Source organism: Kryptolebias marmoratus, linkage group LG11 (assembly GCF_001649575.2).
Source record: "Kryptolebias marmoratus isolate JLee-2015 linkage group LG11, ASM164957v2, whole genome shotgun sequence".
Classification (NCBI taxonomy): Eukaryota; Metazoa; Chordata; class Actinopteri; order Cyprinodontiformes; family Rivulidae; genus Kryptolebias; species Kryptolebias marmoratus.
The window spans coordinates 14,740,450-14,766,636 of NC_051440.1; the positions used below are offsets into that span (position 1 = coordinate 14,740,450).

Genomic DNA, 26,187 nt, shown 5'->3' on the forward strand with positions numbered 1-26,187 from the left:
ACAGCAAATCATTTGTTTTTATGGTTGTTTGTTTGCCTCTATCACACGCCGACGACTTTGTTAGATTTCAATAGGAAAGCGGGCAAACGCCGGTTGTGAAGTCGCCCGTGTGGCCTCCCAGACAGTAGGGGGCGACAAAGACAAACGTCCCCTCGGAGTTCTCCTCACTTCCTGTTACTATTGTTTGTTTCCACCTCGGATCCGTTTTTAACATGGCTGAGGCAGGCGGTAGATTGGATCAGCGGGACGGCAGCTGTCCTGTCATTGAACATCTTGATGGGTTTTCTGATCGGATCTGATCGGATCTTCATCTCTGCTCGCTGAATTTACTTCCGCTGAAATATGAGCCTGCTCGAAAGCTCAGCGGACGTCGACGCCTTCATTAAGAGACTGGAGGAGCAGTCGGTGACAAAGTTTATCACCTTTTCTGTGGACCGACATTATAATGACAAAGGTGCAACTTTGAATCAAATTTTAGTCCATTAAAAGTATATAAGAAGTTAATGCAATAGTGTCCTTGTATTTCATATTAGCTTGTTAGTTTGCCAAAATTACTACTATGGTACTGTATGTTTGTATAGTACTGCACTATAGATGTAAAAACTTGGGTATTTAACATAAATTAGTACTTCATGTTTTACAGTGTATTCCGTTATAAATTGCTCTAATTCCAGATTACAAAATAGTGACCCTAAATAAATGAGTACTCCTGTAAATGTTGGAAATAACCATCAAAATAAAGGCTAAAACTAGCCTGCACTAAATGTTATTGTTGTTGGGGTAAAAACACCAAAATCTGGTTTTACTGTTTTCTTTTGCCTTGAGATTTCACCCAGAAAATAAAGTGAAAACCTCAGATAACTCTCATGTAGATGTGATCATCTCAGTGAGGTCAAGGATTTAGTTTGTGGCTTTATGAAACCTTTATTCTGGGTGTAAACAGTTTCTTTAGATTCATAAAATAATAAACACACGTGTAAGTATATAGGAAATTCTTTAATCTATAGTAAAACCTGCAAAACTTGAGATTATTCCTGCTTTAATGGCGAATAACAGTTACTGTAAATGAGATGAATTCGATTATTTCTTGATTTATTTTGACAGTACAGATCTCTTCACATAAAGATCAGAAGCATTCTGTAACTTAAGTAGACTAATTGCTTTTTTCTGCAAAAATGCCGTGGATGCTGAATGACTTGGATGAAATTTTGCTGAAGCTGAGTTGTTAAAGCTAGAAGAAGCCGAACACCGGCTAAAAGCTAAAAAGGGGGGGGGGCTAAAATCTAGAAGAAGTAAAACACTAGTTACGGGTAGTAAAACACCAGATTTCAAACAAAAGAATGTTTTTGAAGGAATTAAAGCGTTCCTAATGTGTTCCCATAAAGAAAATATTTCTAAATAAAGTTTTGTTTTGAGTCAGAAGTGAAATGCTGAATCTGCTTCACAGACTGGCAGCCTTTACCCAGGAATCGGGTCCACTGGCAGTGGGCCGGCGGCTCTGGAATGCCGGCCATCGGGTTCACCGGAATCCCGTTTCTGTTCGTGGGATCAAAAAGGCTCGTCTGCCACCAAGGCAAAGACCTCGCCGTTTCTCAGAAGAGGAAGTATTTCAAGGAAAAGGCTCGAAAGATGGTGAGTTCACTCCTGGACAAAAGATGATACTGACCCAAGTGAGACGTTACATTATGTCCTGATTCTCCTCTGGGTTGAGAAGCTGGAGGAGCAGAGTTTCGGCAGCCAAAAATCTCGTCGAGCGACCACAAAAAAGGTGGGATGTCCAGCAGCCATATCCATCAGCAAGATCGCAACGTTCCCTAAATTCAAGGTTGGTGATGGGACAGAAATGTTTAAATTTTTTTAGTTTGACATAATAGTAAATCTGTTAAGTATTAACGATTTCTGAAAAAAAATAGGCCTTTGACTGTCTTTAATCACCAAACTAAAATTCCAGGTGGATGATAACACAGAAAGGAGTAAGAAGACGGCCTCTAAGATGCTAAGGATGGCCTTAGAGAGAGATCCAGTTGTGTGGGAAACGCGCTACGCTGTCACACATTCAAGCGAGCATGCAGGACATGCAAACGGGAGAAAAGGTAAGGGCACAGCTGTAATAAGGATCTGCGTGTGTTTTTAAACACAGCAGGATAATGGCGCCTGTTTTCTTTCTTCACAGAGACTGATCTGACCTCAGAATCAGGTTTGCCTCCACCCAAGCGAGCAAGAAAGTCCGATCTGAGGAAGAAATGCATCAAACTCACCAAACAGCTCATGGACAGCTTACATGCCGTCGAGGACCAGCACACGCTCGAAGAACTGTCGCAGGTTTTAGGCACTCTGCTGAAAGACCTGGTTCCTCTGAGCGGCGCTGTGGACAGAAAGCCTTTTCGTCTTGAAGCTAAGACGCTCGGAGCGTCCTTTCCGTTGTCTCAGAGGTGCATCGGGAGACAAAAACACACAAGCAGCCCTGAAACTCTGACGTGCAGCGTGCAGGAGCCCCCCTGTTAACTTCGACAGTTAGTTTACAAATCGCTATGCTGACAATTTGCACTTCCTGCTTATTTGTTTTGAGTGTTTTTGTGTTTGATGTTTGTCTTCACTTTTTGTTCTAATGTTTGTCACATGTCTGCATATTTAATAAAACATTTATGTCCAATATTTTTTGTGACAATATAATTAAGTTCCTGCATTCACCTCATCAAAATCTGCAAGTATATTCCCAAAGGAGACAGAAACCTCTCTGATCTACAACCATCAGACCTTTTTAGTTAAAACTTTAGCCAGCTCTTTGTAAAAGATGTCAACACGGACAGAAATGACCATAGGTTTTAGTGCCATTCCTGCAGTTTTCACCATCCATTCAACCTCAGAGCCAAATAATCACCACAGGGTTGCTTGCAGTCGAAAGTAAGGCATTTGTTTGCTGTGCAGTGTGTCAGTGAAATCCTTCACCATTTAAACCACCCGGACCACAGCAACAGCTTGGTTCACAAAGGTTTTGCCTCCATTCTGCTTCAGGTGTCATCTGTAGTCTAAAGAAGATAAAGTATGTCTACATTATAGTTCACTTAATAACCTTTTCAGGTTCTAAACGTGAGAAGACAAAAACTGTAAAGTTCAAATTCACTTTAATTCAGAGATTTTGTAAAGTTGGTGCAGCAGAAAATTAGTCCTGCATGTTTCTACCTGCAGGACTAATTTTCCGCCACACGATGGCGCCAAATCACTTTAAAATCCTTCAGCAGTCTGTGGGTGATCATAAGTATTTTTATATTTGGGTGATTTAAAATGACGCCATGACATTGTTTACCTACTTGAATTTAAGATAATATTGAATATATTTTGAATCAAACAAACACAAAGTACTATGTGTAACAATATACTGAAAAATATCTGTGTAGAAAGACAGTGTTGTCAGAAAAATGTAACACCAGCATAAATGCTGTATTCAGACCCTGAGGTTCAGGATCAGGACTGAACTGTCTTCCTTGTTCTTAGGAGGTGTCCATGCAGGCGATGAACAATGTGCAAAACCATTACAGGAAACTAAAATATACTGTGTATTTTATTAAACCAAACACTTGTGGAATAACTTTCTTGTCTTTATGTTCATCTGAATATGTTCTGTGGACAAACAAAGAGTTTGATTATGAAAAGTACCGCAGCAAACTCAGCATTTTTACAGAAAATTCCAGGAAATCCAGCTTCCCTTTAAACCAAACAGCTCATGCTGGCATGTTTTCAGCTGGATTAGCAAAGCTTTACGGTTTTGCAACAAAGGAACTACCCCAGTCGGATTTAAGACCAAATCTATAAACTGAAAATAGTTTACTGCGCATGCTCCCATTAGTCCTCCGAGTCGGTAGGTGGCGACCGACATATGATGTCAGTGTGCTAAACATCAGTTGGGATGATTCTGAGCATGCGCAGTTCTTCGTAACACAACACCAACAAACTTTAGCTAATTATTTACTCGTATGTGGTGATACTTGAAGCTTTCCAGAGCAGGTGAAAAGTCGCAGCAAAGTCAGTTGAGGTTGTTGCTTCTACTAAATCTAAAAGAGGAAGACAGGTGTTTGTCAGCTGACAGGTGGGAAGGTTTCGAAAGAGTTTCTTCTCAAGTCATTCGGAACAAAGCTCTGCACCGACCTGATTGGTGATCAAGGTAATGATAGATTTTCACAGAAACCTATTTCCTCCTGTTAAAAAGTATTTCACGTGTATTGTACTGTGTTAAGGTTTTAAACAACTCCATTATTATTATTATTATTATTATTATTATTATTATTATTATATTATATGTATGTGGAGACATACTTTCTTGTAATCTTGTAAGGGGTTCTAATCTCAGTAACAATCCCTCTGAGGGTGTTTCAGTTCTTTTTGTTTTTGTTTGTTCTTTGGCTGCTTCTTCACTTATTTTTTGCCCTTGTTCTGTACCTGACTGGGACGTGTTTAAAAAGCGAGGAAAATGGGTAATTGCAGGACTATGTCAGGCTGTCTACAGTAGATGAGCTGTATCTGGAAACTATATTCCCTTCCTTTTTTTTGTCTGGATTTTTAATACACTATACTGGTTCCCTTTTTTTAAGATTAGGAGCCTTTAATGCCTGAAATATTCAGGAGTCAAAGTTAAGTGGCTTGACATAAACAAACAAACAAACAAACAAAAATAACATTCTTTTGAAAATAGTCAGGTTCTGGACTGAAAATGAGTAAAAAAGCAGCCAAAGTCTACAGCAAATCTTGAAAAACCTCTTTAAACGATTACGAAAAGGTCTGGCTGCTTAGAAATGAAATATCTTTTTTTTTTTTTTTTAAAAAAAAAGATAAATCAAGATTTTGTTTTTGCTCAGTACAATAGATATTGCTTTTTCACAAAGATTTAATATTAAAACATGTCAGAAATAACACAGAATGTTTTGCCCCTTCTGTGACAGTCTCCTGCTGTAGCTATGTTAGAAAAAAAAAAATCTTTTTTTTTTTTCCTGTCTAAGAAATGGCATTGTTTTATCAATTCAGGTAGTAATGAAAATGGAGTGTGGTGGAGAAGAGAAGGCAGAAGAAGGTAAACCTGAGACGGTTCCTCATCCTCAGCAGGTGTGCCGCTTCTTCTCTCAGGGGCGACGTTGTAATTTTGGCAGTAAGTGTAAATTTTTACATGTGAGAGACGAGAGCAAAGTTGATGGGACACCCAGCCAGTCTGATGCGGCACCGTCAAACTCTCAGGGTCAACGTGAGGGGAACAGGCCCTCGTTTACCCATAACCCCAGGGTTGCCCCGTCAGCCGTCCGCCGTCCCTGTCGCTACTTTCTGTCGGGGTACTGCTCGATGGAGGACAAGTGTCGCCTCTGGCACCCGCCACAGCTGCTTCCAGTGGAGGGCGAGCCCGTTCCGGGCAATCGCTCGAAAGTTGCGCCGAGCTGTTCCCCAGCTTCCCGTCCCGGCGGCAACCAGGAGGTGAAGCTTTGTGACGTGACTGAGGATCTAGCCAAGCAGCTGAGAGACACTGAGATCAGACAGCTGAAGAAGCGTTTCCCCAAAGATCAGCTGATCATTCAGGAAAGAAGTGACGGCAAGGTGACATATTACAGGGCCAGCGTAGCAGCCACGGATCCAGACTGGGTAAAAACTCCCCTCCTTTCTTTTATTTCTTGTTTTCCACTGAGAAAATGGACTTTTTATTTTAATTACGTCTTCATTTATTGAATAAGCACACTTAAGCTGCTTGTTCATTGTAAGGGAAACTGAATAAAACTTTCAAAGTCATTTTACATCATAAACTTGATCTAAAACAAGTAATTACATGTACTTCTTTGTACTGATTTAAATGCCACATGTAGGTAGGTAACAGTTGCTTTGCAGTGTTTTCTTAGACTCTGTAAACTTTGTATTTTACAGCCTTTTGATCTGAAAGAAATTGATATAATGGTGAGCTTCCCAGACAATTATCCTCTAGAGGTAAAAGACCACTTTTGGTCACTTTTTCTAATAATACAAAATACTATAATACAGTGTTGAATGGTTGACATGGAAATAACTCCTTTTTTTTCCTTCACCTTGTTGCATGCTTCTCAGATTTTCACATTAGATATACCTCTGGATCAAGAACTACCACCAGTTATGGCAAAGTAAAAACACGTTGACTTTTATTTCACATTCACTTATGAGTATTCTTAGCAAAAAGCAGCATTTACATACATTTCTGTCACTATTTGGTTATGCAGGCATGTACAGCAGGCATCTGTTGAGTGGCTTCAAGCTAAACACGCTACTAATCAGCTGCTTGGAAAATTTGAGCTACTTTTCCGGCCTTTTCTCCGCTGGCTGGATCGGAGCTTGGAGAGGCTGTTCACCGAAGGAGCCAGACAGGTAAGACTGTGAAATGTGATTGTTTGTGTTCTGTTTTTACATTTGAAGATGGTAACAGTTAAAGCAGAAAAGGCCTACTTTGAATCTTGTTGAGCCAATTTTGGTTATCCCATTCCTACCTCAGTGACTGAATTAGTGGGTTAGACAGAGTTTGTTTGATAGAACGTCTTCCTCGGTTCAAATCGGCATCACTTTTTGAAGTTGTCATCAAAGTAAATCAGCTCTACTGTCTGACAGAAGACCTGAATGCAGCCAGATCTGCAGCATGTTGCTCAGTTTTAATCTCACTGGATCTATTTGCAGATTTTGGTACAGTAAATTGTGACCTTCTTTTATCTGTACTGTCTTAGATGTGCATTTAAAGCGCAGCACCTTCTTGGTTTTAATCATACCTTAGCGGATGTTTTTTAGAGTGTCGTGGAGTGCCACAAGGTTCATGGTTGGGACTGCTCCTCTTTGCAATGTGCACCACCTCCTTGGCCCAGTTACCTACATGCATGACCTCATATATCACAGTTACAGAGATTATACCCAGTTGCACCTGCCATTTCCCCTGGATGATCTTTTCCCTCAGCATGATTCTGTTTGTCTCTGAAGGGACAGATCTGTTGGTTTATTACAGTTAACCAGTTTATTCATAACTCAGCACTTAGAAGTACCTTTAGATAAGTGCCTGCTAAATGTCTACATGTAAATAACTCCCTTTTTAAAATCTATTTTCCCTTCCCCAGTTAAAAAAAGACATTGATTTAGAAAAAGCCGGACTGCAGTTCATCCCGTATCAAGAGCTCAAAGTGACAGCGAGTGAAAACTCTGACCCTGCCTCCAACGAGGAGGACACCTGCGACGCAGATGAACCCACAGCTGACGGGCCAGGGAGGGAGGACGCTTCAGTGCAGCAGGAGCAGCCGGGCTGTGATGAAGGCCAGCAGCGGGAGGAGGAGGAGGCGAGTCACCTGGTGGAGAACATCAAGATCAGTGATCCTCGCAGAGGCACGGAGGTGAAGCTGCTGGGGCTGAGGCTGGGCGAAAACACAGCCACCGTGGTCGCGCAGCAGATTACTGTTTGCCTGCAGTGTAATAGGTAACAAACATAAACGTTTTTTCTTTTTTTTCAATCTGAGCCTCAGACACAAACCTGACCCCTTGGTGCTGTCTCTAGGTGTAAGGTGACTGCAGATTTGATGCTCACTGGAAGGACACCCTGCACAGCTCAGTGTGAAAAATGTAATGCGGACATCAGTGCTGCCTTCAGGCCCTGCATGCTGCACCGTTACAGTGACGTCCTGGGATATTTGGACCTGCACAACGCCACAACCGCTGACCTCGTGCTTCAGGACTGCGACCTCATTGTGGGATGCCTCAGCTGCTCTCAGGAGGTCCCTGCACAGGTGATGAACGTTGTGAAAGGCTGTCGAGGAGCAGTGATGAAAATATACCGTTTACCCGTGACCTGTGAAATAACCTATGTCTCTGTTTTTCATCAGAATGTTTTCTACGGGCAAACAAAGGAGTTTAACTGTGAAGAATGTCACGGCAAACTCAGCATCCTGGCTGAGAGCGCAAGATTTCAGTACATCAAGCCCCGCTCTTCGAACAAAACAGGTCAGAGCGCACTTAACGTTTGTTTCCAAAAGGATCAGCAAAGACTTAAGATCTTACAGCGAAGAAATGGTCCCAGTTAGCTTTCCAACCTAACTTTCATAACATTCTTCAAAAAGCTGCTCGGTGTGTTGCAAACATGAAGCAGTAGTACATATTTAGACGTTGCTTTTTCTTGCCGTTTCTTAACGGAGCAAGGAGGTAAATGTGATCTGATCGCACCTCTTCTTTGTGCAGGTTCAAGTGCAGTCAATTACAGAACAATAAGAGATCCAGCTGTGCAGAAGGGAAAGCCACTGCCAGACAAGGGAACGTGCAAGCATTACAAACAGAGCCACCGCTGGCTGAGGTTTCCCTGCTGCGGACGGGCGTACCCCTGTGACGTCTGCCACGACGAGAACCAGGACCACCCCATGGAGCTCGCCACCAGGATGATTTGTGGATTTTGCGCCAAAGAACAGGTGGAGCAAAGACAATAAAGTCTGGCGTACGTTAGATTTCTAAGACTTTGAATGTAATCTAACCTGTGTTTACTCTTGCAGCCTTACAACAATGGAAAGCCTTGCGTCAGCTGCGGGAGCATGATGACAAGAGGCACTCGCACCAGCCACTGGGAGGGAGGACTGGGGTGCAGGAACAAGGCCAAAATGAGCAGGTAGTTACATGTCGGCATTGCTTATATTAGGAATAAATCATCTGAAAAGACATTTCCATCATCGGATACTCATTAATTACTTTTTTTTTCTCTCTCTGTTTTTAGAAATGATCGACAAAAATACGCCAACAGCAACAAAACGGTTTCCAGGAAGGCAGCCAGTGAAAAGAAGTAACTGCTGATGGAGTGCTCTGTTGTGAAAAAAAAAACCCAAAAATGATTAAAAAATTATGATATTATTGACAATCTATTTTCACAATAAATCTGCCTTTGATCACTCAATGTGAAGGTTATGGACTTTAATTTCAGTCAGTAATAACTCCACTGATGTATGGCCTTAATTGACTTCACACTTTGTGATTAAAGAGATCATTTAAAACAACTCTGAAATACTGAGATTACTGAACTTGTAATCGATGCTATTTTTTTTAAATCAAAGGGTGTATTGTTTAAAAGTTTGTACTCAGAATCTGAGTTTGTATTCTGACTCATGTTTAACTGTAAAAGTTGGTTAATATTGTAGAAAGACGATTAAAAATGAAAGTTATATGATCTTTGAAAGGTAATCTGTCTGAAGGCATTTGTTTAAAGTTTGCCGATCCTCTTAAATATGACGTTTTGAACAACCCATAATATCCTTTGATTCATATAAAACATCTAAAATTGATCAAACTCATCTAAACAACTGCGAGAGCATGGCATGTGCTACTCAATGAGAAATCCTGGGTACATTATGTTTAAAGATAGGGAAACATAAACTTGGATCTTAAAGACCTTAAAGGTTAGACATGGTGGTGGTAGTATCATGGTTTGGAGCTTCTTACGGCTTGCGTTGTCAGCTGTGTGTCATTTGCCATGTTTGATTCACATTTAGAAATCTAAGGAAACAAACTGGAATTGCGAAAATGGAAATCTTGGCGAACCAAAAGCGGCAGCTTGTTTTATTGGCTTCTAACCAGTTCCTCCACGTTTACTTCCCCAGTGACTGTAAACCTAATGAGTTCTCAGATCTGCTGATGGGCCACAAATTGAAAACGGGACGTGAAACAAACCTCCCAGCAGGCGAGTCGTTCTCACAAAGAGGGACCAGTTCTGGTTTTAGAAAAAGGGAAGTCAAAGTCCGGACGGCGGTGGGTGCCCACAAAGCAAGCGGCGCATTTCAGGAAACGCATCGACACGAACCCAGAGTTCAAGCTGTTCTCTGCGAGGAATGTGCTAAATTCCTCCAATCTGATGCGGAGGAAGGACACGCACCTAACAGAAAATAATTCTTTGTCCTGTCGAGCAGCGCTGCAAATGATTTGGAATAAAAATGTAGACTTGTGTCAGGCTGTTTTAATCCAACAAACCAATTCTTTCATTAAACATTCTGTTAGGAAATATTATTCTGATTAAAATGTTATTGATCATAAATAAATCAGTGTAAAACGCTGCTTTTAATACAGTGAAATGAAACGTATCCTGCTAAACTTTCTTATCTGAAGCATGTTATTTTGTGTGCTGAATGGTTTTTGTTAATCTTGTGTACAGCAGGTTTGTTTTTGTACACATCGAAACGCTGTGTGGAGGAAAGCTGCTGATCTGTTTTTTTTTTTTTTTTTTGACTGAGAGCAAAGTCCCTTCAGGAGCCCGCCGTATAAAACCGGACTTGATCAGCCAGCAGCAGCTCCGCACCAGGATGCTGAACGCCAGCGAGCTGTCCCTGCCGTCCCTGCCGTCCCCACGCCTCAGGCCAGGGGACCGTCTCCTGCAGCCTCTGTGGGACCACTTACTTCTCCACCACAGGCCTCTCGTCTCGTCTCCCTTTCTCCCCGTCATGCTCGCCTTTTCCAGCTACTTTGTCTTCAGTTTGCCTTTTGCTGCGTTGGACCTTCTGGGGGAAAGGGTCCCTTCCTTCCACAAGTACAAGATCCAACCAGACAGGCAGCCAACGCTGGGGATGATGGTTAAGAGCTTCATGGCAGCTTTTCTGAACCATATTTTCTTCGTTCTGCCAGCTGTAGTGATTGGCATGCTCTTTCTGCCGGCACCGGCACTTCCACAGGAGGCCCCCACCCTGTACGAGTTAGTCACCCAAAGTCTGGCTTCTCTCCTCCTGTTCGACACCCAGTACTTCATCTGGCACTTGGTGCACCACAAGCAACCCCAGCTTTACCGCTGGGTCCACGCAGTCCACCACGAATACACGGCGCCGTTCTCGTGGTCCACGGAGCAGCTCAGCATTCCAGAACTGATGACCGTGGGATTCTGGAGCAACATGGACCCGGTTCTTCTCAAGTGCCACCCACTGAGCATATGGTGCGTGACGGTTTTCAGCCTGTGGCTGTCCGTGGAGGACCACGTAGGCTATGACCTGCCGTGGGCCCTGAACCACCTGGTGCCCTTCGGCCTGCTGGGTGGCGCGCCGGCTCACGACATGCACCACCAGAGGCCGAGCAGGAACTACGCCCCATTCTTCAGCCACTGGGATCGCATCTCCGGCACAGCTGTCGCTCTGAAGAAAAAAACCAGAACTAAATAAAACATGAAGTGAAGTAAATTGTGTAAATATGTCTGATTTAGAAGTTAATCATATCAAGCAATGTTAAATTATTACCTTAGATTGAAAAAAAAGAGTAACTATTGTGTCATTGAGTTTTTTCCACCTGCTTTTTTTTGGTTGATTGAAATATTTGGCAACTTTTTCTTCAATAAATACATTATATTTGAAATGCTGCTGATTGTAGTACTGTTTATTTCAGGTTGTGTTGTGAGCACACACAGTTACACTGCAGAGAACCAGGTAAACCTGTGAGCTCAGCAAAATAAAAGTCCTGTTTTCTCAATCCTCTTAATACAGAGGCTCTGAAAGTGCTTCGGTCAGCAACATGATCCTGATTCTACTGAGAAGAAAGGAGATTTTGATATGAATTAAGTCAAAACAGCTTAACAGTCTAGCTTTTTTTATATAAGTAAATTAAGCAGGAAGCAGGACCTCAATGTTTAAGATATCTTAGAAGATCGTTTGGATTTTGTTTAAAAGTGGTGTTCGAAAGAGTAAATAAAAAGTCATTATTTTACTGTAAGCAGCAGTTTAATTGAGGATCAGAGAGAAATTCTCATCAGGAGCTAAGCTAACAGCTAGTCTGAGCGGGGCCAAGACCAAAATGGATTTTTTTTTCCGCCTTAAAGCAACTTCAAATTAAACAAAATTAATATTGGTTCATTAAGATACCATTTTAGAACCCCTCACTTTGTCATCAGTTTATCATTACGCAGTTATTCTGGCTAAAATATTGTGATTTTTCTTGTCAAACGTGTCCCAGGCTGCATCCGAGGTGCTATAGCTAGCTGCTGCTGCCCGCTCTTGCAAACCGCCGCAGAATTCTACATCGATGGTAAGCAGACAGCAATCCAATCTCTCGTCTCGGCTTCGCTCAGATGAATCCTTAGCTCGTCAGAATTAAACCCTTTTCACCCAAACGGAGGCCATTCAAAGAGCCGTCTACAACAGGTAAGATATTAACTAATCATGACCTTTCCACAGAACCCGAGAATCAGTCAGCTGCTACGTGAGGAAAGTGGACCATAACTGATGAAGACTACTGTTTTATCCGTGGAGTCAAATCATTAAAGAACTGAAGCTAAAAAAAAAAAGTCAAATGATACGCAGTAAAATGTAACTATTACAAGACCTTATTGACCTATTTAATACTTTTACTCGATTTTTCTTTTAAAACAAGCAATTAATTGCAATAATTTAAAGTTTGTGAGGGATGTTTTCTAAAACTAGTATGTTCAAGTTTTCTGTGTGACCTGATTTTTCAACGAGCACAAAAAAAGCTCACTAAAGATTCTGTAGGAGTTTGATTTCCATCCTTTAAAAACAAAAGGACCAAATCGTGCCACTAAAGATGAAGCTGCTTTCATAAAAGCACAATAAAAACACTCATTATGGTTCGACCGGAGTAAACAGATGATCCTTTTCTCATGGCTCCCAAGGTTTTTCCACTGATTATCCTCCTAGGATGCCAATAAACAACAATGAAAAACACATTTAAATATATTTATTTGACAAAATAAACTATAAAAAGTGAACAGCTGTTTAAAGAAAAGAAAAAAAAAAACAATCAGTGGAGACTCTTATTTAAATACTGAACAAACATGTTGGCGATTTGTCCCGTGTTTTCAGTCGGGTGCATCTTGCTGTAGCTGATGAACTGGCGCCGGAGTTTCCGCAGCTCCGCCATGTTGACGCTCCTGCCGAGCTCCACGTTTGACTCTGGGTTAAGGTCAGTAGGCCGTTAGCGGGATATTTCACAGGGAACTGATCCAGAGATTACAGCGTTTCATTCAAAGCTTTAAGGCACACGACAGAACGCAACTGATGATATAATTTATGCATCCCTCACCGAAGGCCGCGCGCTTTCAAGTTGCTCCAACGTGTTCAAAGGAGGGCGGAAAAAAAAATTAAAAATAATAGTCAAAGTGTTTGCCTCTGAGGTGAGTCACAGCAGCTACCACCAATCTCATCCCTCATCATTTCATCACCGCTGAGACCTTTACCTTTGCTGTCCTGCCGTTCCTTTAATACAGATCTTTTTATGACTTCCTGGAAGGCCTTTACCTCCCGTCTGCGGCCGAATGTGACTTTCTTAAGCAGACGAGGGAAAACAAACTCACAGATCAGTCGCTGTGTGTGGAATGATAACACAGCCAGGAAACTGATATGATATGCTGCGACTCGAGTCATTTATTTCTGCTTGTAAAAGGATATTTTCTCCGTAGCTCCTGGAACTGAGACAAGATCCCCGGGAACGCTCGTCTTCTGAGCGTTGAAAATTGCCTGAAAGATATTTCACCACGTTTATTAAAAATAACACATTTGAAAGACAAGCAAATATAACCGAAGCAGCCTAAAAATTGGTTACTTGTGAATCAAATCAGCTGATTAATAATTACCAAAAGGACACCAACAGAAAATGTTAAACAGAGAGACAAAGTAGGTGATTTTCTTTTTCTTAATGGGTCACAGCAATTAGCAAACAAAAGAAATGGAAATAAACACAGTTAAAGAAATATCTGTATGCCCATCGGCTCTATTTGATGCTTTTTGTCCGACTGTGTTTGTTTATTATTTACTCCTGTCACATTCACATCTATAAAAAAATATATATATATATATATATATATATATAAACAGCTGAATGAATTATGGTTTCTGTACGTTGGTTTTTAATGCCATAAACAACAAAGCAGTCAGGCTTTGGGTTTTAGGCATTTACAGACTAAAATGCGCTCGACACACAGAGTGCGACACATGGACAGCGACAAACGACGGCGACTGATGGCCCTCATCGCCACTGGGATGGAAGCCAACACCTGGAACGTGACGGCGACAGCAGCGTTGCGAATCACGCCCTCGTGACTTGTCTCCAAGAAATTTGATTGGTTATGAAACCGGAGGGATTTTGACATTTTCAAAGCGGTCCGTGTCAGACAAGGCATTGACGAAGATTCAGAAGAAAAAGGAAAAAGAAAAAGACAACCTCTCAGTCAGGCTGGGTTTGCAACTTGAGTTTAAATAAATTGAAAGTATTCATTTTAAACGTGCCAAACGAGCTACATACGCCTGCCTTACAGTACGCAGTGAACCATAATCCAAACCTTGAGTCTTAAACTCTGGACTTTGCTGCATGAAAATCAGCCTAATTGACGAAACGAACAGAGATAATACTCACAAACTTACCAATAACACATCTTGTGTGATTTTGTCCAACTCATACAAGAAGTTTGCAGAAGACAAGGGTTGCTGTTGAGGGGTAAAAAAAAAAAAAAAGGTACGTGAAGCTTTACTGATCTGGAATCAGAGTTTAACCCTGCCACTCTGTGCTGCGTGATGCAACTTTGTGCCCTAAACGTAGAAACATTTTGAGTGAACTTCCTTACGCTCTGGGTGGACTGGTTCTGTGGGGGGGCTTTCCTTTTGAAAAGCGCATCAGAAATGGCTTCCAGTGGAAGCCCGTCGTCCTTCAGCACGGTGAAGAGAGGGCTGTCCCAGCGGTTCCTGGAATCCGGCGCTTCAAACCTCCGGACCAACGCGTCAAAGCTTTCACAACGAGGCAGACAGAAACAGAAAGTGGGCTTACTTCGACGCCGACAGATACAGCGAGCGGGATTACGGGATTCCACTCACATGTCCTGGCTGTACCGCTCAGCAGCGTCTCTGCTTTGGTTCCATAACGAGCTCTCTTCAGCTGAAGTCAAACAGTGCACCTTCATCCAAAAACAGCGTGACATTTTCAAATTAGGGCAGCCATATACAAATATATATTTTTTTTAAACAATTCTTTTTTTCCAGACTAACCAGGCAGTGTGGCGTCTGTGCATGCTTGATGAGACAGAAGAGCTCGTAGCGGTATCCTGCGCGACAATTTTAGAGCCGATTAAAGGTGTTTAATGAAAGGAATCAATCACGCTCCAAGCTTCAAGATTTACCTTTAATGTAGTTTAACGAGTCCAGAATGACAATGTTGTCCTTGTTAATCTTCCTGGGGGAGAGAGAATCAGCAGAAATGTGTGTAACGTTATCAGATCCAACTGTTGATAATACAGATGTGTAAAGTCCCACCTCTCCACTTCAGCTTTTAGAGACGATCTGACGTTTTTTTCCTTTTGAGAATCTGTAATGCATCCAACAAGGCACAGAAGGAGGGCAGGGTCAAGGCTTCGGTCGAGAAAAGTTTCCAAGTAGCTGGCAAAAAAGTTTTACAAGCCCAATTATATTTACGTCCGTTTCCTGGTTAAGAGTTTTAATCTGCTTTGCGTGATCTCATGCAAAATCTAAAGTGTGTTGTGAACGACTCTCAGCTACTACCACACCAAATGTTAGCTAAATATCTGTTGGACTGACTGAGCTATAGCCATTCTTGTGTCGACTAAGGTCAGTTGGCTGTGGCGGCCATCTTGAATTAGGCTGGCTCCCAAAGTTAATAAGTTGTAGATAAACATCCAATGGTTACGGTCTAAAAGCTTCATTTAAAGTCCAACCAGTGGTTCATGAGATATTTTGCTAACAGACAAACAAGAGGCTCAAAAAGTTAGTGCTTAAGTTTTAAACAAAGACCAAGTGCAATGAGTAACGCTTGGAGCATGTGTTGTGAATGACTCTCAGCTACCACCACACTAATTTTTACCTCAATATTTGTGAAAGTGACCGAATTATAAGCATTTATGTATTCTCTAAGATCATCTAGCTGCGGCGGCCATCTTGAATTGGGTCGACTCCAAAAGGTAAACATATTTAGAGGAACATCCGGTTGTTATTTCCTGAACGTCCATTAAAATCCATGCTGTGGCTCATGAGATATTTTGCTAACAGACAGCGTTGACTCAGAGGCTGACAGATTGAGTCAGCCATCTTGAATCCGGTTTGTTTACTGTCTGAGTGCGTCATTAAAATCCTTCCGGGCGGCTAAAGCAAGTAGCATAAAAGCTAAAGTACGAGGCTAGCACCGTTTAGGGAGATTTGTCGGCAGCACAGGCTAACAATAAATAAATAAATAAATTAAAAAAAAAAGCTGGATGAAAACTGTAAGCTAGCTGAACTTGCCTTCGTAAACACTGTTTCTATCGACGCCCAGGGCTCCGTCTCCAACAACATGAACCTGTCGTTCGCTATTTTTCTCAAAATGCTCCTTCAGCTCTTCTGCCCTCCGTGTTTTCCCACTACACGGGTACCCACACATCACTATTAGGGGCATAGCTAAAAGCGTTTTTTTTTTTGTTTTAGCTCAAACTGCCTTTAAATGCCGCGACCAGAGCAGCACGTTGCTGCTTTCACCCGGAATTAATACGCACGGCGACCACCAGGCGGCGCCAAAAACACTCCATTAAAACACAACACTTTAGCAGCATCCTTGCACTTTTTTTTTAATTAAAACAAAAGAGAATAAACGACAAAAAGTAAGAGAGTGCCTAGAGGGTATCACTCATGTTAAACCACATCGCCAGGAAAAAATATGTTACAAATATTATTTTTTAAATTTTATTTTAGAAAATAAAACTTTTCTTCATCAGCAGGATGTCTGAGTTATGATGCTCCTCGAAAAGGATCTCCCCCGTCTCTGCAAGAACAGGAAACATAAAGTGAGGTGTATAATAATGGTGTTAATCATAACAATGTTTAATAATAATAATAATAAACTAACATGTGTAATGTCTTTTCCTTTGTATGTATGGCTCTTTTCAACATCTGGATGAGTATCTCCTGCAGGTTTTCCTCCCCATGAACGGCACCGTCCCTAACCTCGGAGGGACCGTTTCTGCTTTCAAAGGCAGACTCCATCAAGGACCTTTCCCCAACACTTTTCTTCCCCATAAAATGTCCTGTTTGAATAAAAGATACACTTTTCAGGATGCAAGATGGTAAATTTACAACAACAACAACAAACTAAGGTTTTGCCAGATATAGTGGTATATCTCTTACCTGTTGCCCAAAGGTTCCCTCTGGGGTTCACCTTGAGTTTGGAAATCTTGTTTCTCAGTTCGGTTAAATCAAGCATCATCGAAGTTGTCATTGCAATATACGAGATGAGGATGAAAGAAGACAGGACTCCTCCTCTGCAGATCTTTGTCATAGTGCTTCTTTAATTTGCCGCCTAATTGAAAACCTCTGCAGCCCTCATACTGAAGGGGAGAGGCTCTTATACTGAAACAGGAGGGGCCAAATATCCTAATGAGCTGGAGTCATATGTGTGTGCTCGGTGCCTTTTGGATGCTCTGATGCTCATTTGAGATGTGTGTGATCTCGCTGCGAAGCCACCGGCTGCGACTTCCAAACACTTTGCTCCCCATCAGCCAGCGGGGTCAACAGAATTCACGTTTTCTACAATTCAGGACAGGAAGACCAAACAGTTTCATAATTAAATGCACCAGTTTATTTGTAAATGTGTAAACGTAACAGCAAGGCACGTGGGCCACTGCATGCTGAACAGATGTAATGGCTCGAAGAAATGCTGTGAATCCGAGTTTCACTGGTTACCACATGAACACATACAAGTCTTTCTTGTACACTGTATAAAAGTACAAATTCTTTTTTTTTTTTCGTTTTGCTTTTTGAGAATTACAAAAAAAAAAAAAACGAATAGATGACGAACAAGTAGTTCCTTTCAGCATGATGATTTAAGGACTCCAACAGCACCTTTGTCGAAAAGAGTACTTGTTATTCAAGTCAATATGACCATAAAGCCGTAATACCATTCCCAACATAATTTATAAAATTTAATACCATGGGAGAATACAAATTTATGAACTCATTTCGCCTCTTACATTGCACTGAGATTAACTGCAACTTCTCAAAGTCTTCAGGCATTTAACAATCACTGCCATTTACCACGGAGGTAGGACACATTGGGTGGAAAACGCACAACGAATTCGGAACCTGAAAACAACAAACATCCACCCTTATAAATCACCGATTTCCCACATGAAATCACTGCGCAATCAAAAGTTGTGATTTATAAAACCTAATCTCAGTCGTTCCCCCCTCTCCATCTTCTCCAGGTCACCCGAAACGATGTACCCCGATCGGACACAACACTGACATTTAGGAAATTACACTTCTGGCGATTTGAGGTATTTTTAGGGTTAACCCTAATCCTGCTGCAGCACACGTTTAATACCTCGCCGTCTCCTTCGTCCACTCAAGATGTGAAAAAAAAAAAACTACAAAAGTGGAAACAACAACAAAAAGAAAGGGAGAGACCCACACCTTCACGTGATTAACATGTCTGATTAACATAAAAACAAACAAAAAAAAACATTCTGTGATAGCTAAAAGGAGGACTTCAGGAAGCTTTCTTCCATAACTTCACACAGGCTTCAATTAAGTGTTTCAAATAAATGCAGGAGTATAACTTTCACATAATCACTGAAAATATACTATATGATTGATTTCAACTGCAGGAATATGTGCAACATAGTCTTTTACAACAACAACAACAAAAAATATCCCATTTGAATCCCATTCAGGTGATTAACTCGTTGCATTAAAAACTTCAAAACAAATTTATAAAAAAATATAAATGTCATCACTGATTGCAACAGTGAACGTCCGTTACTTCGTTTTATTCATTTAAACTGATTTAACAAAAGTTCCTGAGCATCCTGATGGGATGGAATTAAAGGGGGGGAAAAATACTATAATAGTGCAGTAATTTCTGAAAAGATTACCATATTACTGTAACTTAACATGCAAAAAATACAGATTTGCTTAAATATACTTGTTTGCCATTTCTATTAAAAAAAACAAACTGTTTTTCTGCTTCAACGCCAGACTGATGACCAAGAGATCTCCGCTTGTGCATATTTTTACTATAATAGATAAAAACAATAGTCCTAAATGATAGTAGTAGTACAGTATGTGTTTAAGCTCTTTGTGTTGTCATTGTAGCCTTATTTATTTACTATTTTAGCAACATTCGTCAAGCTCAATCAGGGATATTTGAGGTTTCAGGTCCTTGCCGTTGTTACTTTGGGGGTCAGATGCTAAAGCGTTTGGAACCATTCCTCCAGACATACAGACCCGAGGAGCCCAGGAAATAAAACGGAGACTTTTTGCTCTGAGGCGACAGTTTTAACCACAAGAGAGCCGCGCTGCCGATTTAGATCCCTCAAGTTCGTGTTGGCGCCGAGTTCTCTAAAGCAAACAGCAGCTGAAAATAAAAGTTTTAGAATGTAATTGTGGTTTTACGAGACTGTGAGGCACTAATGACGGATAAATTATTCAGCACAGAGACACCTAATGCAACCCAGAGCAGAAGGAACAACGTGAACGAGCGTTTAACCAGCGTTTTCTTTGCAGAAAAAAAAAAAAAAAAAACTTTTTAAAAGCAGGAAAAAAAAAAGGGTGCAGACACAGCCATGATTATTCTGGAAGCATTAGGAGCAAACTGCCTCTGCTACAGCCCGTTACATTTTATATTCGTGATTCACGCAAGCTTTTCATTTTTTTTTTTTAGCTGCGCAGACAAACACCGCCGTTAAAAGTCTGCGAGGCGTTACTGCGTTTATGAAGGGAATCTACAGATGATGGCTCTGAGTCAGCCTGACGTTGAAGCATAAATGTGGCTCGGACTTCAGGGGGAGGGAAAAAAAAAAAATATATATATATATAATTCTCAGCAGCTGATGTGGCTCTCACTGCTGGAGAGTGGCCGCTTCTGTCTGAGAGTGAGTGTTTAGCTGTAAATTAGAGTCCGTAGTTTCGGAGCAGTGAGGATTTTCTGGCTCTCCTTCCAGCGAAGGTTCAAAGTCATTCATCCCATCAGCATCTGCTGATGTAACCCACCCACTGTCGGGCTCCTTTCCCCCGACGTCTCCCTCCTCCTCTTCCTCCTCCTCTTCCTCTCTTTCTTCCTCAGGATCTTTGACTTTGTGCACAATAAAAAGATGTCTACTGAGCGAGAAGACGGACGTAAAACACAGGCCGCAGTGAAGGCACTGAGGAGTGTTTTCATCTCTTTTATGCTGAGGTATATGCTGCTGGAACTCTGCACTCCTGGCGGTGACGAAACCGCACTTTGAACAGCGAAACTGAGTTTTTAGACGTTTAGCTGAAGGGGCCTCGGGACCTGCGCGATCCCGGCCGTCGGCCTGAGCGCTCGCAGCGGGCGGCGCTGACACAGACTCCTGGAAATCACAATCACACACTTTTAAACACCGAACAGTAAGATCTGGTACATTAGTATGCTATAATAAGAGCAGCTGTAAGCAAAAATAAAAAGATAAACAAAAAAAGAGCTACCTTGTCCGCTTTTTTGAATTCCTGGATAGATGTTTTTGGCATTTGACCAAGATCAGGGTTTTTAATTCCATGCATAAGACTTATGTGGTTCTTCAACATCACGCTTGTTGTGAATATCGTCTTGGTATCTGTGCAGTACCTGCAGCATGGGGAGGTGTGGCTGATTGGTTGTTTTCCAAACAAGTTACGAGAGGAATCGGAACACGTCTAGATGTTTTCTACGCTTACCAACAGCTGTAAATTCTCCTTTTCCCATCATGCTCGCTGCGAACGTGTCTCCTCAGGCTGGTTGCGGAGATGAACGACTGCTCACAGTGTCGGCATGGGTACTTCTTCACCGACTGTCCCAGAAAAGGTGAAAAATAAAAAACACCAGCTCAAAGTCTGATGAGACGACCTTGACACTGAGGTCACTTCATTGATTCATGAATGCCAGTAATCATTTAGAAATTATTGCTTTATTACTTATAATTAACGGGTTACGATTGCATGTGCTGGTCAGTTTTGTAGTACTTTCTTCTTATTTCATTAAATACAATACACTGAGCTCCAAAGTGAAGCTGTTAAACAGGTTAAGTTCAGACTGCAGACGAACTGAATATTCTTTACAGATGTCAACACAGTTATCTGACACAAGCTGGGGACCAAACAGCTCAATATCCTATTGCTATACTTCTGAAGAGAAAGGCCAAAATTCCCAGAAATCAATGTTTCCAACAGATTCGAAGTTGCTTTAACCCTCCTGAAGCCGTCAAAAGAGAGAGAGAGAGATAAAGAGAGAAGTAGAGAACTTTGGGTCAATTTGACCCGAAGGGCCACGGGAGGGTTAAATGAATCTGAATACAAACTCAGCTTGTTTTCATAAAAACAAAAAAATTAGCAGATCACACTTAAAAGATGGTAGTTTCAGTACAGACACTTGCAGCTGCAGCCACGTCCTGTTTTAACATATCGACTCAGAGTTGCGTTAAGTAAAGTGAAGCTGTTACTGTGCGTCTAAAAACTCCGGCACCGACCTTTCCGTGGTCGGTCTTCATGTGAGAAACGTAGGACTCCCTCTCAGCGAACCACTGTAGACACTCGCCGCACGTCCAGCCGCTGGGCTTCGCGCGAGACCTGCCGTCCTGCTCTGACCTCCTTCTGGGACCGTCTGCAAGTTTACGGGCGTCCTGGCTCCTCTGTTGTAGCAGAGAGTGAGACTCTGAGTAACAGTCGGTCTTGTCTTCTTCTTTGGTGTCCTTTGCGGCCTCTGCGGTCATGTTCCCTGCGTGAACACTCTGCAAAGCATGGAGGAAAAAAAAAAATTTACCAACACTGGACCATCTACTTCATGCTAGGAACTTACGAAAACTTAATGCCAGATGCATGTTTTCCTCAATATAAAATTGTTACAAGAGGAAACTAGGTTATTTTCATGAAATGTTGAAGTTTAAAAAAACTCAAACTGCAATTTCATAAAGGCAGCACATTTGAAAAATGACAAAGAACATCTTTATAAGAAGCACACTCGTGGCTAACCTTGAAGTGATGCACTAACAGCCGCTTTTGTGGAAACACTGAGTTGCATTCTGGACATTTAAACACACACGTCACTCGTTTGTTGGCATTTTGAAGGAAATGTTGAAAGAACAGCTGCTTTTTCTTGAAAACCGCCTCACACGAGCACTTAAAGACCAACCTGCAACGGAAGAAGAAAAAAACGATAAACATTGTTATAACAGCCAAAGAAACGGCTCAGCTTTTAGCAGTCAGGTCATGTAATATGAACTTACAGAGGCGACTGTTTGTTAGTGCTGTGTTTGTGTTTTAGATGTGCTTCGCAGCTGTCGGAGGTCTTGAATGCGACCGGACAGACGCAGCATTTGTAAAAGACTTCACAGTGTTTCTCTTCGATGTGAATCTTTTGTCCTTGTAGAGTCCTGAAAACCATATCACAGTGAAGACATCTGGAAGGAAAAGAAAAACAAACTCCATTTCAACACTGCGCTGCACGCCCGGGGAAACATTAAGGCCCGCCGTTTCCCCTCGATTGCTTACTTGTACCAAGCCTTGCGGGCGTAATGCAGACAGTTTTCCCTGACGTGCTTCTGTATGTCTGCAGACCGACTCAGGGCGCCGCACTCGGGGCAGCAGTAAGGGGACTTGTGAGCGTGAATGCGCTGGTGAGCTCTGAAGCTGCACTTGTTGGGTAACAGCATTGAGCATACTTTACAAATCTGTAGCGATCAGACCAAGCAGAAAAGGTTAATTGGGACAACGTGGGCGACAGACTAACTAGCTGCGGCATCTTTGCAGGATAACGCTGGTGATGACTTACTCATCTAATAGTCAAATCTAAGCATACAAACATTTCCTGTGTAGCTAAAACACGATACCGCTTGGTTATCTTTGCAGCATAAGTCAAAAGTTCAAAACTAAATTGAGATAGAAAAGTCAGCCAGTTTATTGCACTTGGTTTCATATTCTATCATCAGGAAAATTGGTGGGGGATGGAATTTTCTATTAAATTTTTGCATCATACTGCCAAAAAATTAAAAAATAAAGCACTGACATGCAAAATGAGCCACTGGTGTTTGTTTTTCTTACAAATTTACAAATAGATATGGAACATATTTGCAGAATATTTACTCACCAGCCCTTCCACAACGTCTGATGACTTTTGGTAGTGACCTGCGAGTGCTTTGTAGTCGGGTAACTGCTTGTTGCACTCCAGACAACGAAGTCTGTGGCGAATGACGTTATCCGGATACAAGGGCAGGACTGGTTCACTTTTCGGTGACAGTAACGGCAGGGTGTGAGGACCTGCTGGAGCCACGTCGGCACTCAGAGGCACAAACATCTGCTCCTCCGATATGGGTTTCAAATGGAGCTGCGTGCACTGCATCACCACGCCACCGCTTTTGTGCTCCCGCGCATGCGCCAACAAGGCGCACTTGTTGAAGAAAACCAAGGTCTTCGCGCAGTGTGTGCACCCAACTTCGATGTGAACGCTCCTCCGGTTGTAATGGTAAGCAAGGCTCCTCTCGATGCCGAAGGAGTCGCCGCACTCGAGGCAGCAGTATCCGTGCGACGGAAGGCTGATGTCGCTCTCGGGAGGGGGGCTCAGGTTGGGCACGTACACAGGCACTGGGTTGGTACTCGTCAACAGTCTGTTTAGGGTTCCTGCCGCTGTGTTTGGAAGAAACGAGCGTGGATAGGGGTTGGCCGTTTTGACCTGATGCACCAATGGGACGGTGCTGCACACTGTGGAGGACAGGATGTGCGAGTTCTGTGGATGGGAGGCGGGCCGTGCAGCCACCGAGGCGGCAACACTGTGAGGAACCAGGTTTAGACTCGCCAAGTGCATTGCTTGTGGAAGAAGGTTTGTGTTCGGTGCCTGGCCTGCTGCCGCCGCCGCCTTTCTTGGCTTATGCGCCTTATGGGCACCAGACTTTTTCACAGAACAACTAGTGCTACGAAATGTTTCGGCGTTCCTCGATTTTTCCTCAGACTTTCTGTGTAATACTTTCGGTGAAGTTGCGCTAGCGGCTCTCCCTTTACTTTGCATTCCAACAACGCAATCAACAGTTTGAGGCTGGCGGGGAGACGCGTTGCTGTAAGAATCCTCACTGATCATACTCTGTGATGGTGAGGACTCATAAGCGTGAATCTCATCTGTTTCCGAATCAGGCAGCACACTGGTGACTGTGCGCTTTATCTGCCCCGATGTTGTTTTAATGGTCTTAATTCTGACCCTGGGAATGGCTGCAGACGACCCGGATGCGACTGCAGGGGACGCTTTACCACTGCTGTCACTGCAGATGCTCATAGGGCTATCAGAAGGTTTGACGAGCCGTTTTACTACTTCGAGTGGACTTCTTGGGCTTATTGGGGACATGGTTACTTTGTGGCTAGCTTTAATGCAGTCATTCTGCATTGATGATGACTCTCTGGGATTAGTCTGTTCACCAGGATCTTTTCTAGCATTCAGAGCCACCAGAGCCTCAAGACACGAGGACAATTTAGGTGTCTGAGATTTGGCAGGTGAGTAAAAGGCGGTAGCATCCACTGTGCTTTCTGAATTGCAATTGTTTTCACTGCAATCCTGATCAATGCTGGAAGAAGGGAACGCACTGTGTATTTCGGGGTTTCCTTCTGTTTCATTACTGATGCCGATGTCAGAAAGCGCATCGTGTCCGCCATTTTCTGTGCTGCTTCCTTGAGTGTTGTTGGGAGAGTTATCAAACATGCAAAGGTCCAAGCTGTTCTGATTGTCTGGGGCTAAAGGTTCCTCTAAAAGTGGAGAATCTGAAAAACAAGTCGTCTCTTCTTTTGAAACTATTTTATCTACGCTACGCAGGGCGTCTTTAAGTCCGGGACTAGACACGGGGCTAAAATGTGAAGGTGACCGGGAAAATATTGCAGGTTCATTAGTTTTCTGTGGCACGGGCGTTTTCTCCGGAGCCTCTCTTGAAGTCTCCCCATTCAAAGCACACTGAAAAGAGTTGGGAAAGTCTGTTTTGACCAGCTCTGCAGGATCAACATCCCGTCCCTTAAATCCATTCTGCAACGCTTGTCCCGAATGAAGCTCCTCACCGAAACCTTCCAGTGACTCCTGCCGACTTGTGTTTTTCACTATAACACTGACGAGAGGAATGTCTGCGGCCGTGACAGCCTGGTTATTCAGCAGGCTGTCATCCAGACACATCCCTGTGTGCTTCAGCTGGTTTTCTGCCTCCTCATGGTTGCCCTGGATGGGTTCTTTAGCATCCAGTCCGGTGGCATCTGGGATATCAAAGGCTGCCAGAAGATCATCAAAATCTGGGGTTTTCATGTCGCCCATGGCTGCACATTCTCATAAACCTACAAAAAAAACATTTAATGTTTACACCTCTATTTCAGCTTCACACAGATCCCTAAGAAATGAGCTTAAAAGCCTGCTGACACAAACAACAACAGATGCATAACTTTTGTTTAGAAGTTAGGAAACGACCTCAGTGCTCATATTAGCTTCAGCTAATAAACTACACTGCACGTCAATGTGTTCTGCGTTTCTATATTCGCTTTTATTTTGCGGCAAAACATGCGCAAACGCATACCACGAGCGATGTCAACTCCATCAGACGCTTTTAAGCTCCTAGCATCGTCAAACATTAACCTATAGACTGTCTTGAGAGTTTCTAGTGCAGCTAGGAGCCAGCTAACATAATAGCAACACGCTACCGCACAAATATTTAGGCTATCTTCTCAAAGTTTTTAAATACAGATGCATAGAAAGTGCTTACCATTTGACCCTACTGCGACTAATTGTCTAACACTTTAGCTATGTAGTCATTTAACAGTGGGCGCTAAGTGCTCACCAGGCTGTTTAGGGTTACATAGCTAAACTAAGCTAAGCTAACCGATGCTAACGTCAACTTGTTTTTCCTCTTCCTTGCCTGGGTTACTCGTGCCCTCTGCATTGCCTTACAGGCTCAGGGAAGTCTACAGCTCAAATTCCAAAAATAGTTTACTGTTTCCCTTCTTTTAAAAAAAATCTAACATAATTGTTGTAATATTTTGTCTTCTATTAAGCAGTCAAGAGTGATTAAGTTTTGTTTAATGTTAATCAACTGTGAAACTTAGCTGCTATAACACTAAAACTGGTGCTTCCCCTTTTGTGCCATTCACACTTCATGTAACTTCTGCATTATAATTCAGGATTTTACTAAAGCTTTCCAATTCTACAAAAGTCCCTGACAAAAAAACAAAACAAAAAAGCAATCAAATAATCACAAATCCTTGTGCATTTTGAAAA

At 42.3% G+C, this 26,187-nt stretch overlaps 5 protein-coding genes across 7 annotated transcripts; 3 read left to right on the plus strand and 2 right to left on the minus strand.

Moving 5' to 3' along the window:
- The first annotated feature begins 101 nt into the window (after window positions 1–101).
- LOC108230004 lies at window positions 102–2,655 on the plus strand. The gene is made up of 5 exons (XM_017405756.3): window positions 102–454; window positions 1,448–1,632; window positions 1,715–1,825; window positions 1,952–2,093; window positions 2,174–2,655. The coding sequence occupies exons 1-5, from the start codon at window positions 343–345 to the stop codon at window positions 2,503–2,505; spliced, it is 882 nt and encodes a 293-aa protein (XP_017261245.1). The 5' UTR covers window positions 102–342; the 3' UTR covers window positions 2,506–2,655.
- A 1,263-nt stretch (window positions 2,656–3,918) lies between these two features.
- On the plus strand, window positions 3,919–8,837 carry si:dkey-24l11.2 (uncharacterized protein LOC100034462 homolog). Of its 2 annotated transcripts, XM_037978439.1 has the most exons (12): window positions 3,919–4,162; window positions 5,020–5,140; window positions 5,227–5,622; window positions 5,899–5,958; window positions 6,076–6,128; window positions 6,225–6,369; window positions 7,101–7,453; window positions 7,532–7,760; window positions 7,857–7,974; window positions 8,209–8,432; window positions 8,514–8,626; window positions 8,732–8,837. In XM_037978439.1, exons 3-12 carry the CDS (start codon window positions 5,329–5,331, stop codon window positions 8,799–8,801), a joined length of 1,659 nt encoding a protein of 552 aa, XP_037834367.1. In that variant the 5' UTR covers window positions 3,919–4,162; window positions 5,020–5,140; window positions 5,227–5,328; the 3' UTR covers window positions 8,802–8,837. The 2 variants fall into 2 exon arrangements, with proteins under 2 accessions (XP_037834367.1, XP_017261126.1); XM_017405637.3 differs by having other exon boundaries at window positions 5,020–5,622.
- Window positions 8,838–9,063: 226 nt separating this feature from the next.
- ch25hl1.1 (cholesterol 25-hydroxylase like 1, tandem duplicate 1) lies at window positions 9,064–11,410 on the plus strand. The gene has a single exon (XM_017405675.3). The coding sequence runs from the start codon at window positions 10,131–10,133 to the stop codon at window positions 11,145–11,147; it is 1,017 nt and encodes a 338-aa protein (XP_017261164.2). The 5' UTR covers window positions 9,064–10,130; the 3' UTR covers window positions 11,148–11,410.
- A 1,247-nt stretch (window positions 11,411–12,657) lies between these two features.
- kti12 (KTI12 chromatin associated homolog) lies at window positions 12,658–16,466 on the minus strand. 2 transcript variants are annotated; one of them, XM_017405652.3, is made up of 9 exons: window positions 16,218–16,466; window positions 15,237–15,288; window positions 15,104–15,156; window positions 14,973–15,028; window positions 14,802–14,881; window positions 14,555–14,714; window positions 14,355–14,417; window positions 13,383–13,451; window positions 12,658–12,879 (listed from the first exon to the last, which is right to left on the minus strand). In XM_017405652.3, the coding sequence occupies exons 1-9, from the start codon at window positions 16,366–16,368 to the stop codon at window positions 12,736–12,738; spliced, it is 828 nt and encodes a 275-aa protein (XP_017261141.1). In that variant the 5' UTR covers window positions 16,369–16,466; the 3' UTR covers window positions 12,658–12,735. The 2 variants fall into 2 exon arrangements, with proteins under 2 accessions (XP_017261141.1, XP_037834368.1); XM_037978440.1 differs by lacking the exon at window positions 16,218–16,466 and adding an exon at window positions 15,802–16,207 and having other exon boundaries at window positions 15,237–15,359.
- Window positions 16,467–17,521: 1,055 nt separating this feature from the next.
- Window positions 17,522–25,839, minus strand: znf592 (zinc finger protein 592). The gene is made up of 9 exons (XM_017406209.3): window positions 25,676–25,839; window positions 23,044–25,253; window positions 22,449–22,627; window positions 22,184–22,357; window positions 21,930–22,089; window positions 21,428–21,688; window positions 20,640–20,752; window positions 20,412–20,550; window positions 17,522–20,296 (listed from the first exon to the last, which is right to left on the minus strand). The coding sequence occupies exons 2-9, from the start codon at window positions 25,231–25,233 to the stop codon at window positions 19,805–19,807; spliced, it is 3,708 nt and encodes a 1,235-aa protein (XP_017261698.1). The 5' UTR covers window positions 25,234–25,253; window positions 25,676–25,839; the 3' UTR covers window positions 17,522–19,804.
- Between the last annotated feature and the right edge of the window lie 348 nt (window positions 25,840–26,187).

Bases quoted from the DNA above. Each gene is read 5' to 3' on its own strand.
- LOC108230004 (XM_017405756.3), top strand. From the start codon at position 343: ATGAGCCTGCTCGAAAGCTCAGCGGACGTCGACGCCTTCATTAAGAGA. The intron at 1,633-1,714 runs GTGAGTTCACTC...TGGGTTGAGAAG, and splicing joins AGGAAAAGGCTCGAAAGATG to CTGGAGGAGCAGAGTTTCGG. The intron at 2,094-2,173 runs GTAAGGGCACAG...CTTTCTTCACAG, and splicing joins ACATGCAAACGGGAGAAAAG to AGACTGATCTGACCTCAGAA.
- kti12 (XM_017405652.3), bottom strand. From the start codon at position 16,368: ATGCCCCTAATAGTGATGTGTGGGTACCCGTGTAGTGGGAAAACACGG. The intron at 14,715-14,801 runs GTGAGTGGAATC...TCGTTGTGAAAG, and splicing joins GAGCGGTACAGCCAGGACAT to CTTTGACGCGTTGGTCCGGA. The intron at 12,880-13,382 runs ATATCCTTTTAC...CCAGAGTCAAAC, and splicing joins TTCCAGGAGCTACGGAGAAA to GTGGAGCTCGGCAGGAGCGT.
- ch25hl1.1 (XM_017405675.3), top strand. From the start codon at position 10,131: ATGGTTTTTGTTAATCTTGTGTACAGCAGGTTTGTTTTTGTACACATC.
- si:dkey-24l11.2 (XM_017405637.3), top strand. From the start codon at position 5,026: ATGAAAATGGAGTGTGGTGGAGAAGAGAAGGCAGAAGAAGGTAAACCT. The intron at 6,370-7,100 runs GTAAGACTGTGA...TCCCTTCCCCAG, and splicing joins TCACCGAAGGAGCCAGACAG to TTAAAAAAAGACATTGATTT. The intron at 7,454-7,531 runs GTAACAAACATA...TGCTGTCTCTAG, and splicing joins GTTTGCCTGCAGTGTAATAG to GTGTAAGGTGACTGCAGATT.
- znf592 (XM_017406209.3), bottom strand. From the start codon at position 25,233: ATGGGCGACATGAAAACCCCAGATTTTGATGATCTTCTGGCAGCCTTT. The intron at 22,628-23,043 runs GTGAGTAAATAT...TGATCGCTACAG, and splicing joins CAGACGTTGTGGAAGGGCTG to ATTTGTAAAGTATGCTCAAT. The intron at 22,090-22,183 runs GTAAGTTCATAT...CTTCCGTTGCAG, and splicing joins ACTAACAAACAGTCGCCTCT to GTTGGTCTTTAAGTGCTCGT.